This window comes from Pleurodeles waltl, chromosome 4_2 (assembly GCF_031143425.1).
Source record: "Pleurodeles waltl isolate 20211129_DDA chromosome 4_2, aPleWal1.hap1.20221129, whole genome shotgun sequence".
Classification (NCBI taxonomy): domain Eukaryota; kingdom Metazoa; phylum Chordata; class Amphibia; order Caudata; family Salamandridae; genus Pleurodeles; species Pleurodeles waltl.
The window spans coordinates 59,064,416-59,079,335 of record NC_090443.1 but is presented as its reverse complement, the minus strand read 5'-3'; the positions used below and the strand labels follow the sequence as shown (position 1 = coordinate 59,079,335).

At 46.0% G+C, this 14,920-nt stretch overlaps 1 protein-coding gene across 1 annotated transcript; it reads right to left on the bottom strand.

The window, feature by feature from the left end:
• Positions 1 to 441: 441 nt before the first annotated feature.
• LOC138292201 (keratin, type II cytoskeletal 5-like) lies at positions 442 to 7,434 on the bottom strand. Its single transcript, XM_069230648.1, is given in 7 exon segments — positions 442 to 666; positions 1,274 to 1,399; positions 2,770 to 2,934; positions 4,935 to 5,030; positions 5,197 to 5,257; positions 6,260 to 6,480; positions 6,981 to 7,434. Coding segments are annotated over 7 exon segments (1,320 nt in total). The 5' UTR covers positions 7,407 to 7,434.
• Positions 7,435 to 14,920: the final 7,486 nt, after the last annotated feature.

Genomic DNA, 14,920 nt, shown 5'->3' with positions numbered 1-14,920 from the left:
GGCTAGCGTGCACCCAAAGAATGATAAGCTCTGCTATTTTTTAAATCCGTCGAAAAAGTGTAACAGTGGCAAGTGTTCACAAACCTGGTGCACACACTGAATGCCACATTAGTGTGTGATTACATCAAATTCCAAGTTCATCTGGCACCTAAACATCCTGTTGCACGTTCTACAATTTGTTAGCCATGAACCGGAAGAAGACATCCACGTTTCATACATAAATGGAAATCAGACACTGATCGAGTCAGCATTTGACAGAGCTGCACTTTTCAGAATCATGGTGGAAGAGCTGTAAATGTGCATCATTAGTAAACTCCAGGTCACTGCTCAGTGGTTAAATATGACATGTCCAATAGTACTGGCTTCAGGAGTACAGTAGGTGCTTACTCTGATTGTACTAGACTCCTGCTTCGCGTATCAGTGTGACTGCAAGCTGTGCACTCACCTGCTCTCTTCAACCTCCAACAGGGACCTGTAGGTGGCAATTTCCACATCCAGGCCCAGCTTGAGGTTCATCAGCTCCTGATAGTCATTCAGCTGGCGAGCCATCTCCTCTTTGGCCTTCTGTAGAGCAGCCTCAAGATCAGCCAGCTTTTGCCTGGCATCTTTCAGGGCAAGCTCTCCGCGATCCTCTGCCTCTGCAATAGCACTTTGCAGACTTCTGATCTGGAAAAAGGACAAGCATTTGTCATTGTGAGATCTACTGAATGTTCTGAGAAATATCAGTTTCCCTGTTAAGTGACAGGACCATCTTTGTTCATGTAATTAGGAACATCATTGCTCATGTACTTAACCTTTGGACAATTTAGTACTTTCCATTGCATCATGTATGCCTGACCAAAAAGGCATACAGGATACAGTCCGGTGGACTGACCAAAAATCTTTGAGTTACTGTGATGAACAATGAAAAGCACGTTTAAGTGACAAAGAAATTGTCTCTGAGCATTTGAGATTGTAAGAAAGAGTGCCACAGAGCAGAGAAAATAGCTAAACATACTCTGATAATGTGAGAAGTGAAAGATCCCCTTATGAAGGGGGAGAATATGGAAAGAAATAAAATGAAAATCGTCCAAATCAACAAAAAGAGAAATCTCATGTGCGTTTCAAAGATAACTAGGGATTGCTCGCACATTTATGGTCTTACTGAGCATTTCTCTTCAAAGTGTAGGTCCGTAAACGCCGAACCAGTAGATATGCACATCAGTAGTCTTTTTGTGGTTCTAGCTAAGCAGATTGGTGGTTTATACAGAGTTTTTAGAATTCCATGTCATACCTGCTTTTTCACACTGTCAATTTCAACCTTCAGCCTCTGTATTTGCCGGTTCAGGTCTGAGATCTCGTTCTTGGTGTGTTTCAGACTATCTCCGTGTTGGCCAGCTACTTCTTTCAGCTTCTGGAACTAAAGGGTCACAAATAAGATAAAATTGGAAAGAGCCAAACAAGAACCTCACCTACTTCAAATATTTGAAGGCCATCCCATATCTCATGAACTTCTCAAAGTGTAGTTTCAAAAACATCACAGGGGACACCAAGCTAAAAATTAAAAAGACAAAAGCTGTACTAGGTCTGCTTGCAACATCTCCTCACTATTTTTCAGTTGACATGCTTCATATGATCTATCCCACGGCTGAGATGTTTTAGGTAGTGCAAACATACATGTACTAGGGTTTGTGGCATAGACTCTCAATATATAAAAATTCTTCAGTGCGGTTTCTTCTTATCCTGTGACAGCTGAATATATCTTCTGCCTTGGAAAGTGTATTGAATTTTGTGTCTATAAACTATCTCCACTTTTTGTTTGTGCAATCTATAATAGATGACAATAATCAGACAAGTAAATGAGAAAGTCATATCCCCTACACCATACTTTTTTTGTAAGTTTTTTTAATCATACCTATGGTACTAATCAGTATAGAGAAATCGCTCAGGTTTACCCTAAGGTATTTCTTATACCTGGATCCCTGATCTTCCCAGGAAATGTAGCTTATCAAGAACCCGCTCACAATGTGAGGTTGAGTCCCTCATGGTAGTATAACCTCACCAGGTGAGCTGAGGAAGCCCATAATGAAGCATGACAGAATTCGAGCCTAGGGTTACTAAATACAGGACATCCTATATGTTCCGTGTACATGTTTGCCCCGTACTCTTTTTGTTCACAGGTGTCTATCGGAGAATGCTCAGTGTGCATTTTTCCTCCCTATCTCTTGTGATTGAATATTCAGACAAACGCTGTGTGCATTGAAGACTGTGACTGGATCCTTCTTTATTTGTGTATATGCCTTCTTCAAGGAATCTCAAGATTATGCAGCAATATCGGAGTCCCCATCCTTATTCTTCCTGTTCAGAGAAACAGATTTTAAAGGCAACCCCTTGCCTCGTCTGTAAGTTTGCATTTTCGCTCTGTTGCCCTCCTCACTATTAAAATCCACTAAGTCTTGGCAAGACTAAGAAAACCCACATTCCATTCAAAATGTCTCTCCCAATAGCCCAGACACATTGCTGATTTTACCCCTCGATGCCCGGTTCAGTGCACCTTTCCTAAGCAAAGGACCTTCCCCACTTGAGTGTTTATAAGGTACTGATGGGAAGGAAAAGGAATAACTTATTTTGGGGAAAATGGCAAGGAGGGTGTAGAGTATTTCTCCTGTCTGAAAATGAATGTAGTCAAATTTAAAAAGGACACATGTTCTTATCTAGGGAGTTTCTTACATTTCTATCATTGGTCCACAATGAAGAGCAAATGTACTTTGTAAATTCCAGGTTTCATACCTTGTTTGCAAATTCCCGCTCCGCTTCTTGCTTGCTCCTGTTCGCAATGTCTTCGTATTGACCTTTGACTTCTGCCAGGAGGCCATTCAGGTCCCACTTTCGGTTGTTATCCATTGACAGGATGACAGACGTGTCTAACATATGTGATTGCAACTCCGCCATTTGCTGCAAATCAAATGAAGATGTCATTCCAACCCAATATTTGTTACGGTTTAGGCTTCACTGTCTGTGCTGGGATCTCTAGAACCACTGCACCGTTCTCTGTGAGATCCCATCCAACAATATAGCATCCCATTGAGCGATATGGACAACCTCAGCCATACTCCACAACATCTGACTTAATCTCTACCTAAATAAATAATCGTTCGAAGTAATATATCACACAGAGATATGTTCACAGTTTCTGAAACCGTAAACTTAGTTTCGGTCATAATAGTCTCAAAAACTAATTTCCGTGGCAGCACAGCACAACAGAATGGGAAATGTACTTCTGTTACAGAAATTCAGTACAGAAGTACTGTACAGTACATGAGTGCTGGGTCCAGAACTGTCGACAGAAACAAGGTGAGGAAATACTAGAAAGAGGGCCCTGTGAGTGGAAGATGTGTATAAAAATGCTTGGGTTTTCCGACATTACAAGCTCAGTGCAGAAGTATTGGAGCCAGGACTCCCGTGAATAGAAACATCTATTCAGGAATACAGGTGACTGGATTCTTGCTGAAGAAACGCAGTGCAGGGTTATGGGGTCCAGGGTGTATCATGAGAGCCTCGGTACAAGAACACTGGAGCCTGGAATGTCATCAGAAACTCATTATAGGATTTCTGGGGCCAGCACACCTGGGACCAAGAGCTCAGGACTGAAGAAGTACAGGAGGACTTGATCCAAGGTATCTGCAAACAGACCGACATGTGGTACAGGTGTACTGGAGCCAGGGTGTGCAATGGAACACTCTAAAGGAGTACTGCAGAGAGTATTCATGTGACAGGAAGAGCAATGCAGGAATACTGGATGTAAGACTCTTTTCAGTGTAAGCTCAGAACAAGAATACTGTAGACATGGTTCCTGGTATAGAAGTGCAGTACAGAATTACAGGAGGTAAGGAAAACTGTTGCGTTTCCTTGGGGATTAAATCCCACTATCTGGTACTTGTTTGAGTTGTGTTCTTTGTTTTAAATGGTGTTATTGTTACTTCTACATGGATTTGTTGTTCTTTGTGGGCAGCACTCACATACTCTACAGTGTGTAAGCGCTATAGTAAAGTCTCAAACAAATAAATAAGTACAATAATGACTAGATTCAGGTCACTGGAAATTCAGTACATTCCTATTGGAGACAGGACTTCTGTCGACAGAACCTCAGCAGGTGAGTACTGGAGCCAGGGCTATATAGTCTGAAGTGCAGTTCTGCAGTACTGAAACCAGAACACCTGTCAACAGAAGAGCACTACAGAAATACTGCAATGCAGGAGGCAGGCTCTTGTCACAGGAAGCTCGGTACAGGTTTATGCAGTACAGGTTTTTAGGAGTCAGAGTTTCAGTCAATGGAAGCTCAGTCCAGAAACATTGAAAGAGGGCACTCAGCAGTGGAAGCCAAGTCCAACCATATGCAGCCCTGGCAAAGCTCTGGTCAGTGAAAATTCGGCACTGAAGTTGGATTCTAGAAATATATATCTAAAGTAGGTTAGCGTCCAGGCAACCTTAGTACTAGAAAATGGTAACTAAAAGACAGACTAATTGAGGCTTGGCCAGAATTATTGGAGTCCTGCCTCCTGCCAAAGGGGGCTCAGTGCACGGGTAAAGTGTCAAGCATATCGAAGGACAGATATGCTTCCACCACGGACCCTTTCCAAAGTAAAAGAAATGAAGCACTATGGTGAAACCTAGATCTTCAGCCAATAGAAGCTCACTGTAAGAAAACAGCCGGGATGGATCATTCCTCTCTAGATAAACACGTCAGGGCAACTGTAGTTAGGTTACCTCTCCATTGAAAGTCAGTAGTAGTATTGTGCAGTCAGAAACCCTGTCAATCCAAACTCAGTACTCAAATGTGAGAGTCACGACTTCTGTCAAACTAATCTCAGTCAGGAGTCTTGTCCATCTACCATCTTGGTCAAGGGAGTTTAACAACATATCTGAAGATTACAGTGCAGAAGAAGAGCACTTACGGCCTCGTAGACGGACTGGAGGAATTCGATCTCTGAAGTCAAAGAGTCCACCTTGGACTCCAGATCCACCTTCTTCATGTAGGCCGCGTCCACATCCTGCGGAAGGAATGTGAAAGGTTACAGTAAGTGTCCTCTTCTTCTGGACGCTGCCTCTTGTTTCTCCAGGTTTATTATTGGTTTGCCAGGCCTCGTGCTGTCATGCCTGCTTCTCTTCATATTATTCCTAAGTAACACCCCCATCACTTGTGTGTGTATTGCTTACCTTCTTGAGCACCACAAAATTGTTCTCTGCCGTTGTTCGCTTGTTGATTTCAGTTTCGTACCTGTCGGGATGAGGAAGAGAGAGTTATGTCGTGAAAACGATAGGTAAGACTTTTAGATGGTTAGTGAGCGAAGCGTCCCTACCACGACCGTCGAGTGTTTGTCACCGATTTTGTACCCTGCTTGGCATAGGTTCCCTCTGTTTTGTACAACACGCGGCATCTTGTTTACTTACATAGGGTTTTGTTTTTTAATATGAAAAATCCAATCCGAGTTTAAGGCGCAGGCAAGCAATCCATGCGTTATTCTGCGTGTGGGAGGACTCTCATTTAACCATAGTTCCTTTATAATGAAACTCATTTCAGTCTCAAGATACTGTTTCTTATTCCCTGAAACAAGCCCAACCTATTTAAGTGTGTTAATAGGCTGCCACAGTACAGTTTTGTGTCGAATGTGGCCTTAAAGATGAGATTACCTAGGATTTAAACAATCTGGACCGTTCATACAGATTACATCGAGATTATCAGACAGGGAAATCTACACAGCATAAAATGATTGTCTGACCATAAAACCAACAGTACATGTAGAGTGTATTTAAAGCTCACTTTATGTAATGTTTTAAGAATTGGTATGAATGGGTATTGCAGACAGCTGAGTTCTCAATCCAGACCTACAAACTAGAGGGGTGTTAAACTACTGACTATTCATGAGATATGGCTAACTAAGGTTTACCCTTTGCAGGAGAAATATAATACATATTGATCAGTGATTAAATGCTACAGTAAATGTGTTGACATACCATCTAGAGTGAACAGCCTGTGCTGCAGAGCAGGCACACCTTTTGTTTCATCCAACAACCCCGGGTTCAGTCAAGAAGTGCCTCACATTGTTGTACCACATCTGCCTGCTGCCTCACACATTTTACACTCCAGTTGGAGATTATTTTAATTCCCGTCCATTATAGGCATACATAAAGTATGAAGAATGTTCACTATCGGTCTAATTTACAACTGACGAATGACCTCTAAAAGGGTCTGACTTGGTAAAAGCTCTTTTTCACATACTTTTTCTTGTAATCTTCAACCACCTCCTGCATTTGCTTCAAGTCGCCGTCCAAACGGGTTTTGCCATTTGCCAAATTATCCACTATTCTTCTCAGGCCGTTGATGTAAGCCTCAATCAGGGGTTCAATGGTCTTCCGCTTGCCACCACTTTTAAGCTCCTGTTGCTGCAAATAGCGCCATTTGGTCTCGAGCACCTAGTTCTGTTGTTCTAAAAATTGGACCTTAAAAAAGAAGAAAAACGCAATTTACTAACGTAATCCATACGCGTTACTGAACCGACGCAACCTGTGAGACAACTGCGAAAAGGACACGTTGCAGGCACCCAGTGTAACGGGCATGCAGTGCAGTAAAGAACGCGTCAGTGCTCTAAGACAGTGGTTCCCAACCTTTTGATTTCTGTGGACCCCCACTTTAACATTACTGGAACCCAGGGACCCCCACTGTATCATCATGGGAATCCGGGGACCCCCGCCTGAGTCATTACTGGAAGCTGGGGACCTAATTTGTCAATATTTGTTAATATTTTTAAATTTTCTAGGCTCTCGCGGACCCCCTGAGAAGGCTTCGCGGACCCCCAGGGGTCCCCGGACCACAGGTCGGGAACCACTGCTCTAAGATATTGTGAAGCAACGAAGTGAGTGAGAGGAGTACAACACTCCCATCAGTATGTCTAGAAAGTGCTCAGTATTTGAAAGTTAGTGTATTAAAGTTGGAAGCTTACCTTGTCGATGAAGGAGGCAAATTTGTTGTTCAGGGACTTGATCTGCTCACGCTCCTCTGTGCGCACCTTTGAGATGGAGGAGTCAATCTTCAGGTTGAGTGGTTCCAGGAGGCTTTTATTGATAGTGACCTGTTGGATCCCACCAGGAGGGCACGTTGGAAATCCACGATCCCCACCAGCACCAAAGACTTTGGCACCAGCACCACCAAAGCTTCTGACGCTACCACCAGCAGCATGGCTGCCTGTGGGGATGGAGATCCTTTTATGCCCACCGAGGCTGTAGAGGCTTCTGCTGCCGACGCTAGCAGCTCCAGAGTGGGAAGCAGAAGAGAAACTAATTTTCTTTGCACCACCATGACCCCCACCTCCAAGAGAACGGGCACTAAAGACTTTCCCAACTCTAGGAGAGGACTTCCTTAAGCTCATGGTGGCTGATTTGTAGGAGATGTGGAGTGGTAAGGTGTGCAGGGACAGAGGAAGGACTGAAGGAGCCTGAACTTCTCTGTTGATAAACCAGAGACTCTCCTCTTTTATCTGTTTGAAACTCTGGGCTTGGTCACATCCAGCAAAGAGGTTAATTTAATGCAACCATTGGCCTGGCATCTCTGGCGTCGCCATCCTACTCATTCTTGTAAATGAATCACACCTATAGAATTTAAAAAAATGCTGTACTTGCAAACTTCAATCTCTTACCTGTAATCATGTAATCTCTCTTTGTCAAGAAGTTAATAAAAATTACTTGCAGACTTGATTGTGATATTTCATTAGATAGGTGTGTTTCTCATAAGAGAGATGGCCTCGTGCTTGGACCTGTTTGTCCAGCTTTATGATTTCCCAAGTAGTCAGTCCCTCTCACTTCGCCCTCATTATGTGTCAGGGACAGACAACGGAGGGGAAAAGAAGAATATCAGTGATCAGCAAAGATTAAGGCTGCCTCTCTTCATCTTCGAGGTGGTCCCCAGTCTGAACACAGGAATGGTATTTAATCTACATTTAGTATGGCGAGATCCGCAAGAAATATGATCGAAGAACACTGCCTAACATGAAGGGGCCGCATAATGAATAAGTGTTTAATTTTCAGAACATTCTATGTTTCTCTATTACCTCATGCCGTAAATTAGAAAATAAAATGTGCAATAAATGAAACAAAGAGCAGCCTTCCCACTGAGTAGAACTAAGCTTGGCATCATTTTATGTGCTTTCTAATCCAAGCCTTGGGATAGCGGGTTACAGAAGTAAATAGGAAGCCTACATCCACAGCAGTAGATACAAGATATTTCATTCATGCTAGCTCAGAAGGAATAGGGACATACTGTTATTATTCTTTGTATTGCATAGTCTATGGGTACTAACTTCAGCTCTGTATAGTTACACATTGATGTTGCTTGTGGCCATATGCGACCCTGGATAGAAATGATTAATCATAGATAAGAATTCACAAAGGTGTTGACCCTCTGCACTCTGTAAGAGCACAAACAGTATCTTTTGAGTAACTGAAATGCGACCTTGCGACATCATGATTATTTTGTGCATGTTCTTGGTTTCGACTACTATACTATTAAATATCCAAATCTCAAAGATAATTCAGTTCTGTTTATGGCCTGCACAACGCGAGAGCAGACTTTTCAACTTTCATTGTTTTAGTGTTAGCTAAGTACACATGAAAAAGAGTTTGCAATGTCGGTTTAAAGCCAAGATGCCACAAATAGAATAGGAATGCGTCAGAATCAAGTCCCACCTCAGACCCCCTTGTATCACATACAGCGAGCATGCCGTGCCAGTCCTAAGTGAGAGTCATCCTTTCCACGTGAGTTGGCGCTGTGGGCCAATCTCACGATCCAAGCCAGCTCCACTACTTTTACTGCAGTTGCTGCCAACACACCAAATTCACTATCACAGAGCTTCTTTGATGCAACCCACAATGTAATAACCTTGCCATGGAACCAAGATATGCAAAAGAGAAAAACATAAACCAAACCTTCTCAAGCAAGGCATCCATGATCTGGGGTAACAGCATATGCAACAGCAGAAGGTTGAGAGCCATCTCACCTTTACTTCAGAAAAAAAGCTAAAAACTCATTTGCTTAAGAGGAACCTCCCATCACCTTATGCACCAGGGCCAAAATGTGGCCAAAATGTGGAAGGCCCTGCTTCTATATCCTTTTCCCACTCCCAGTATTTTACACAAGCTGCAAGTGTTCCCTATCCCTTTTATTTACTGTGTTGCATAAGTAATCTCAAATCTCCTCAGGCTTCTAGTATGAATAGGTCACCATTCTTTCCCAGCTAAGATAGTAACGCCATGCCTTGCCCGAAGAGGTACTTAGGATGAAGATGTGCAATAACACACTCCTGTTGTCTATAGTAACTAGTGCCACAGAGTACCAATGCATGCGGACTAACAGATACCTTTAGTAGACCTATTGTCTAAAATGGATCAACCTACAAAGAACCCACTAAAATCTAGGCCCCTAAGGATGCTGTCCTTGCTGCAGAGGTAATGGAAATACTAAGACCACAGTCATGGTATGAAAAATGACGTGTACTGCTGTTGCCAGAATTATTTTTATAAATTGAATTGTATTATTATGTCAATTAAATAACCCCAATGTTACATAGTAACATACCTTGGTATAATGCTGATTTTGAAGTTGCAGAATACAGAACATTGTAGGGTACATACATTTATACCATTCCACAATATGTTATACACTTCCCCATATTTTCTCATGTTTCTTGGGGCAGCCCCGGGATATGGCTTTTTCCTGCTTGGCACACCAGTCCATCGCCTGCTGACAAAGAACCAGTATCAGAAGGGAAGCTGCTTTCCATGATCTGGCAATGTCTCTCATGGCTAGTTCCACCAGGGTCCTCCTGTCCCCAGCTGTGTCACTAATTCTGTCCAGGACTCCCAGCAGTGCGATCCTGGGGGAACAGTCTATCGGGCTCCCAATCACTCTAAAGAGTGCGGTGAAGACTGTTTGCCAGTAACTGCCAATCTGGGGACATTCCCAGAAAAGTGAGTTTGCGGCTCCAAGCGGGTCTTACATGGCAGTGTTGTCAATGCACTGGTGCACCAGAGCTGCACGGGTTTTATATAAGTCATATGCAGAAAGTTAAGCTGCATGGGTCAGAGCCTCAATGATTTGACCTGTACTCTATATGACATGCAACTGTCTCTCCAGTCGGTCTCATCTAAGAGGCCTACTGTTAGACCTGACATGCCTTAGGGTGTCACCCCCAACTTTTTGCCTGCCTCCCTCCACTTTTTGGGCCCTGTTTTGCTGGCTTTTAGACTCTGCGCACTTTACCACTGCTAACCAGTGCTAAAGTGCATATGCTCTCTCCCGTTTTAAACATGGTAACTTTGGATCATACCTGATTGGACTATTTAATTTACTTATAAGTCCTTAGTAATGTGCACTATGTGTACCTAGGGCCTGTAGATTAAATGCTACTAGTTGGCCTGCAGCACTGGTTGTGCCACCCAATTAAGTAGCCCCCTTAACCTTGTCTCAGGCCTGCCATTGCAAGGCCTGTGTGTGTAGTTTCACTGCCACTTCGACTTGGCATTCAAAAGTACTTGCCAAGTCTAGAACTCCCCTTTTTCCACATATCAGTCACCCCTAATGTGTGTCCTAGGTAACCCCTAGAGCAGGGTGCTGTGTGGGTAAAAGGCAGGACATGTACCTGTGTAGTTATATGTCCTGGTAGTGTAAAACTCCTAAATTCGTTTTTACACTACTGTGAGGCCTGCTCCCTTCATAGGCTAACATTGGGGCTGCCCTCATACATTGTTGAAGTGGCAGCTGCTGATCTGAAAGGAGAAGGAAGTTCATATTTAGTATGGCCAGAATGGTAATACAAAATCATGCTGACTGGTGAAGTCGGATTTAATATTACTATTCTAGAAATGCCACTTTTAGAAAGTGAGCATTTCTTTGCACTTAAATCTTTCTGTGCCTTACAATCCATGTCTGGCTGGGCTTGGTTGACAGCTCCTTGTGCATTCACTCAGACACACCCCAAACACAGGGTACTCAGCCTCACTTGCATACATCTGCATTTTGAATGGGTCTTCCTGTGCTTGGAGGGTGGAGGGCCTTCTCTCACACAAAGGACTGCCACACCCCTACTGGTACCCTGGCAGACAGGATTGAACTGAAAGGGGACCTGATGCACTTCTTAGCCACTCTTTGAAGTCTCTCCCACTTCAAAGGCACATTTGGGTATAAAACAGGGCCTCTGCCCTACCTCACCAGACACTTGCTGGAGAAGAAACCTGAACCAGAAACTACATCCTGCCAAGAAGAACTGACTGGCTGCTCAAAGGACTTACCTGTCTGCTTTCTACAAAGGACTGCTGCCTTGCTGTTGGCCTGCTGCCTTGCTGAACTCTTGTCTGGCTGTGAAAGTCTTCTCCAAGGGCTTGGATAAAGCTTGCCTCCTGTTCCCTGAAGTCTCAGGACCAAAAAGACTTCTCTTTTTCACTTGGACGCTTCGTGCACCAAACTTTTCGACGCACAGCTTGTTCCGCGGCGAGAAAAACGCTGCACACCGACGCTGATCGACGTGACGCCTTCGGGAGGACCGGAACTTCGACGCATGGCCTCTCAAGGACAACGCCGCCCGACCTCCAGAGGAGAAATCGACACAACGCCTGCCGTGAGAGCGAAACTTCGACGCACAGCTCCGCAGAACGACGTGCAGCCGGAAAACAAGTAGGAGAATCCACGCACAGACCCGGGACATCTGGGAATCCCCGTGACCCACAGAAAGAGACTGTCCACGCGCCGGAAAACAACGCACGACTTCCCCGTGTGAAAAATAATGACGCAAGTCCATGTGTGCTGGGGAGAAATCGACGCACACCATTTTTCCACGTATCTCTTCTTCTGCGGCGCTCTGCAGAGATTTTCCACTCCAAACCAGGTACTTTGTGCTTGAAAGAGACTTTGGGGGTCATTTTGACCTCGGCGGTAAAAGGCGCTTACCGCCGGTCAGAAGACCGCCACAACACCGCCGCGGTAAACCGCCACGGTCATTCTGACCCGCAACTGGCAAACCGCCAAAAACCCGACATCCACACAAGTCCGCCACACCAAAGGTCAGCGAAAAAATGGCGATGACCAAACCTCCACCGCCACGCCAACAGAAATACGCCCATGCCATTACGACCCACGAATCCACGGGACACACCGCCGCGCTCAAAATACACACATCCTTACAAAACACAACCACATTGGACCATTTGAAATACACACACCTGAGACACATACACACACCACTCCCACACACCCAACACAATATAAAACACACACCCACATCACCCACAAACCCCTACGACCACAATTGCGATTCAAGGACAGAGAGAGACTGCACAGCTTAGACTAGACCATAACATAGAGGCTAAACACATCACCCACACATTTACAACGCACAAAACACCATACACCACCACACACATCACACTCCACAACACATACAACATCCCTCACCTCATCCACACCACCCCATGGCACCCCAAAGACACCCCAGGTTCTCTGATGCAGAACTCAGGGTCATGGTGGAGGAAATAGTACGTGTAGAGCCCCAGCTATTCGGGGCACAGGTGCAGCACACCAGCATTGCCAGGAAGATGGAGCTATGGCAAAGGATAGTCGACAGGGTCAACGCTGTGGGACAGCATCCACGCAATTGGGACGGCATCAGGAAGAGATGGAACGACCTACGGGGGAAGGTGCGTTCCATGGTATCAAGGCACAACATTGCGGTGCAGAAGACTGGCGGCGGACCCCCACCTACTCCCCCAGAATTCACAGCATGGGAGGAGCAAGTCTTGCACATCCTGCATCCTGACGGCCTCGCAGGAGTAGCTGGAGGAATGGACTCTGGTAAGTCAAATCTTAACTACTACTCCCCACCCCCACCCCACCTGCATGCCAGCACATACCCCCACCCTCACCCCCACCCCCATCACACCAACTCCTTGCAAATGTCCCACCATTACAACCCACCCATCCCAACACCCAGACCTGCATGTGACCACAAACCAGGAACACCCATCACCAAAGCATGCCCACTGCTCACACACATCACCCCCACAAGCCACCCTCACAAAAGCCCCCACAAGGGAATGCCTGCACTTGGGTACACGGACACCCACCCATCACACGAAATGCCACACACAGAAGCAATAACCATACCCTCATACCCCTGCAGGACCCGAACGCCACCACACCGCCACGGAGGGTCCAGAGATGTCCATCCCACCCCCAGAAGAGGCCCCCAGCGATAACAGCAGGTCTGTCTCCCTGGACCCAGATGACCAGCCCGGCCCATCGGGGACCTCTGGACAGTCGGTTCCCCACACACAGCCACAGGCCACAGCAGACCTAACCCCCTCTGGGAATACCAGCACAGCTCCCACCCAGCGGGCCCATGCCTCTGTCTCCAGGACGCGTCAATCAGCGGTGTGTCTGCCACTACAGGGCACCCAGGTTGACCCACCACCCCAACAACAACAGGGACCTGGGGGCAGTGGTAGTGGGCACACCGTCCAGGGGACAGAGGCCCGGGGAAACAGGGGAACTGGGAGGGCTGCTGTGCGACGGGGGGGGACAGGCCCAGGGAACCCACTCTCCAAGAGGCCCTCACCACCATCATGGGAGCATACCACCACTCCCAGGAGACAATGGCGACGGTACTGGCCAGGTTCCAGGAGATCCAGGCACAGCAGGAGGAACGGTACATGGGGTTCAGAGACGAACTCAGGAACATCGGTTCCGCAATGGGGACCATAGTCCTGGCCCTCAACCAGATAGTCACCACATTGCGGGACCATGTGGCACCACAAAGGGCCCCTGTCACTAGCCAGGACCAGGAACAGCCTACCACCTCCGCCAGCGCTAGTGGACAGGAGGCCCCCAAACAACGACAGGCCACCAGAACCCCACCTCCTGCTGAAGAACAACCACCCCGCAAGCGGAACCTGAGATCACACAAGAAGACAGAGTAGGATTGCAAGACCCCCGCCAGCATAAGATACCCCCTGATGTCATCCCACTGTCTCACATTGTCACCCTGTCCAACCTTAAACAGCCCCTGCTCCATCCTTCCACAGGCATATGGACAATGCACCTGTGAGACTGAGAACTGGACTCTGCCATGGACATTACTCCACCCCCACCCATCACCGTTTTACTATCATGTACCTATATGTAGCACTTCAAATAAATCACTTATTGCACGTACAATAACAGGAGTCTGCGTATATTTTAATAATATGTATCACACATAACGGTGCTATTATGTTCTGTGACATTGTGATGACAACATACCAATGACAACAAGGTGTAGTCCATGCGCAAACAAACCAGAAGTCACGCAGTTGGGCAAACAGCTCTGAAAAGTGAATGGAAAGTCACAAATCAGTTAAAAGGAAATGGTGGGGAACACAGAAGTAAATGTAAAATGGCGTAGGTGATTCTTACCTGTGTGCTACTGAAAATACTGTTGTATAACTGTGTCCCTGTTGTCCGTGTCGTCCCCGTCGTCTTCCTCCTCTTCACTCTCCACAGGATCCACAGCTGCTACAACACCACCATCTGGACCATCCTCCTGCAGGAAAGGCACCTGGCGTCGCAATGCAAGATTGTGAAGCATACAGCAGGCCACGATGATCTGGCACACCTTCTTTGGTGAGTACATTAGGGATCCACCTGTCATATGCAGGCACCTAAACCTGGCCTTCAAGAGGCCGAAGGTTCTTTCTATAATCCTCCTAGTTCGCCCATGGGCCTCATTGTACCGTTCCTCTGCCCTGGTCTGGGGATTCCTCACTGGGGTCAATAGCCAAGGCAGGTTGGGGTAACCAGAGTCACCAATTAGCCACACACGCTGTCTCTGTAGCTGTTCCATCACATAAGGTATGCTGCTAT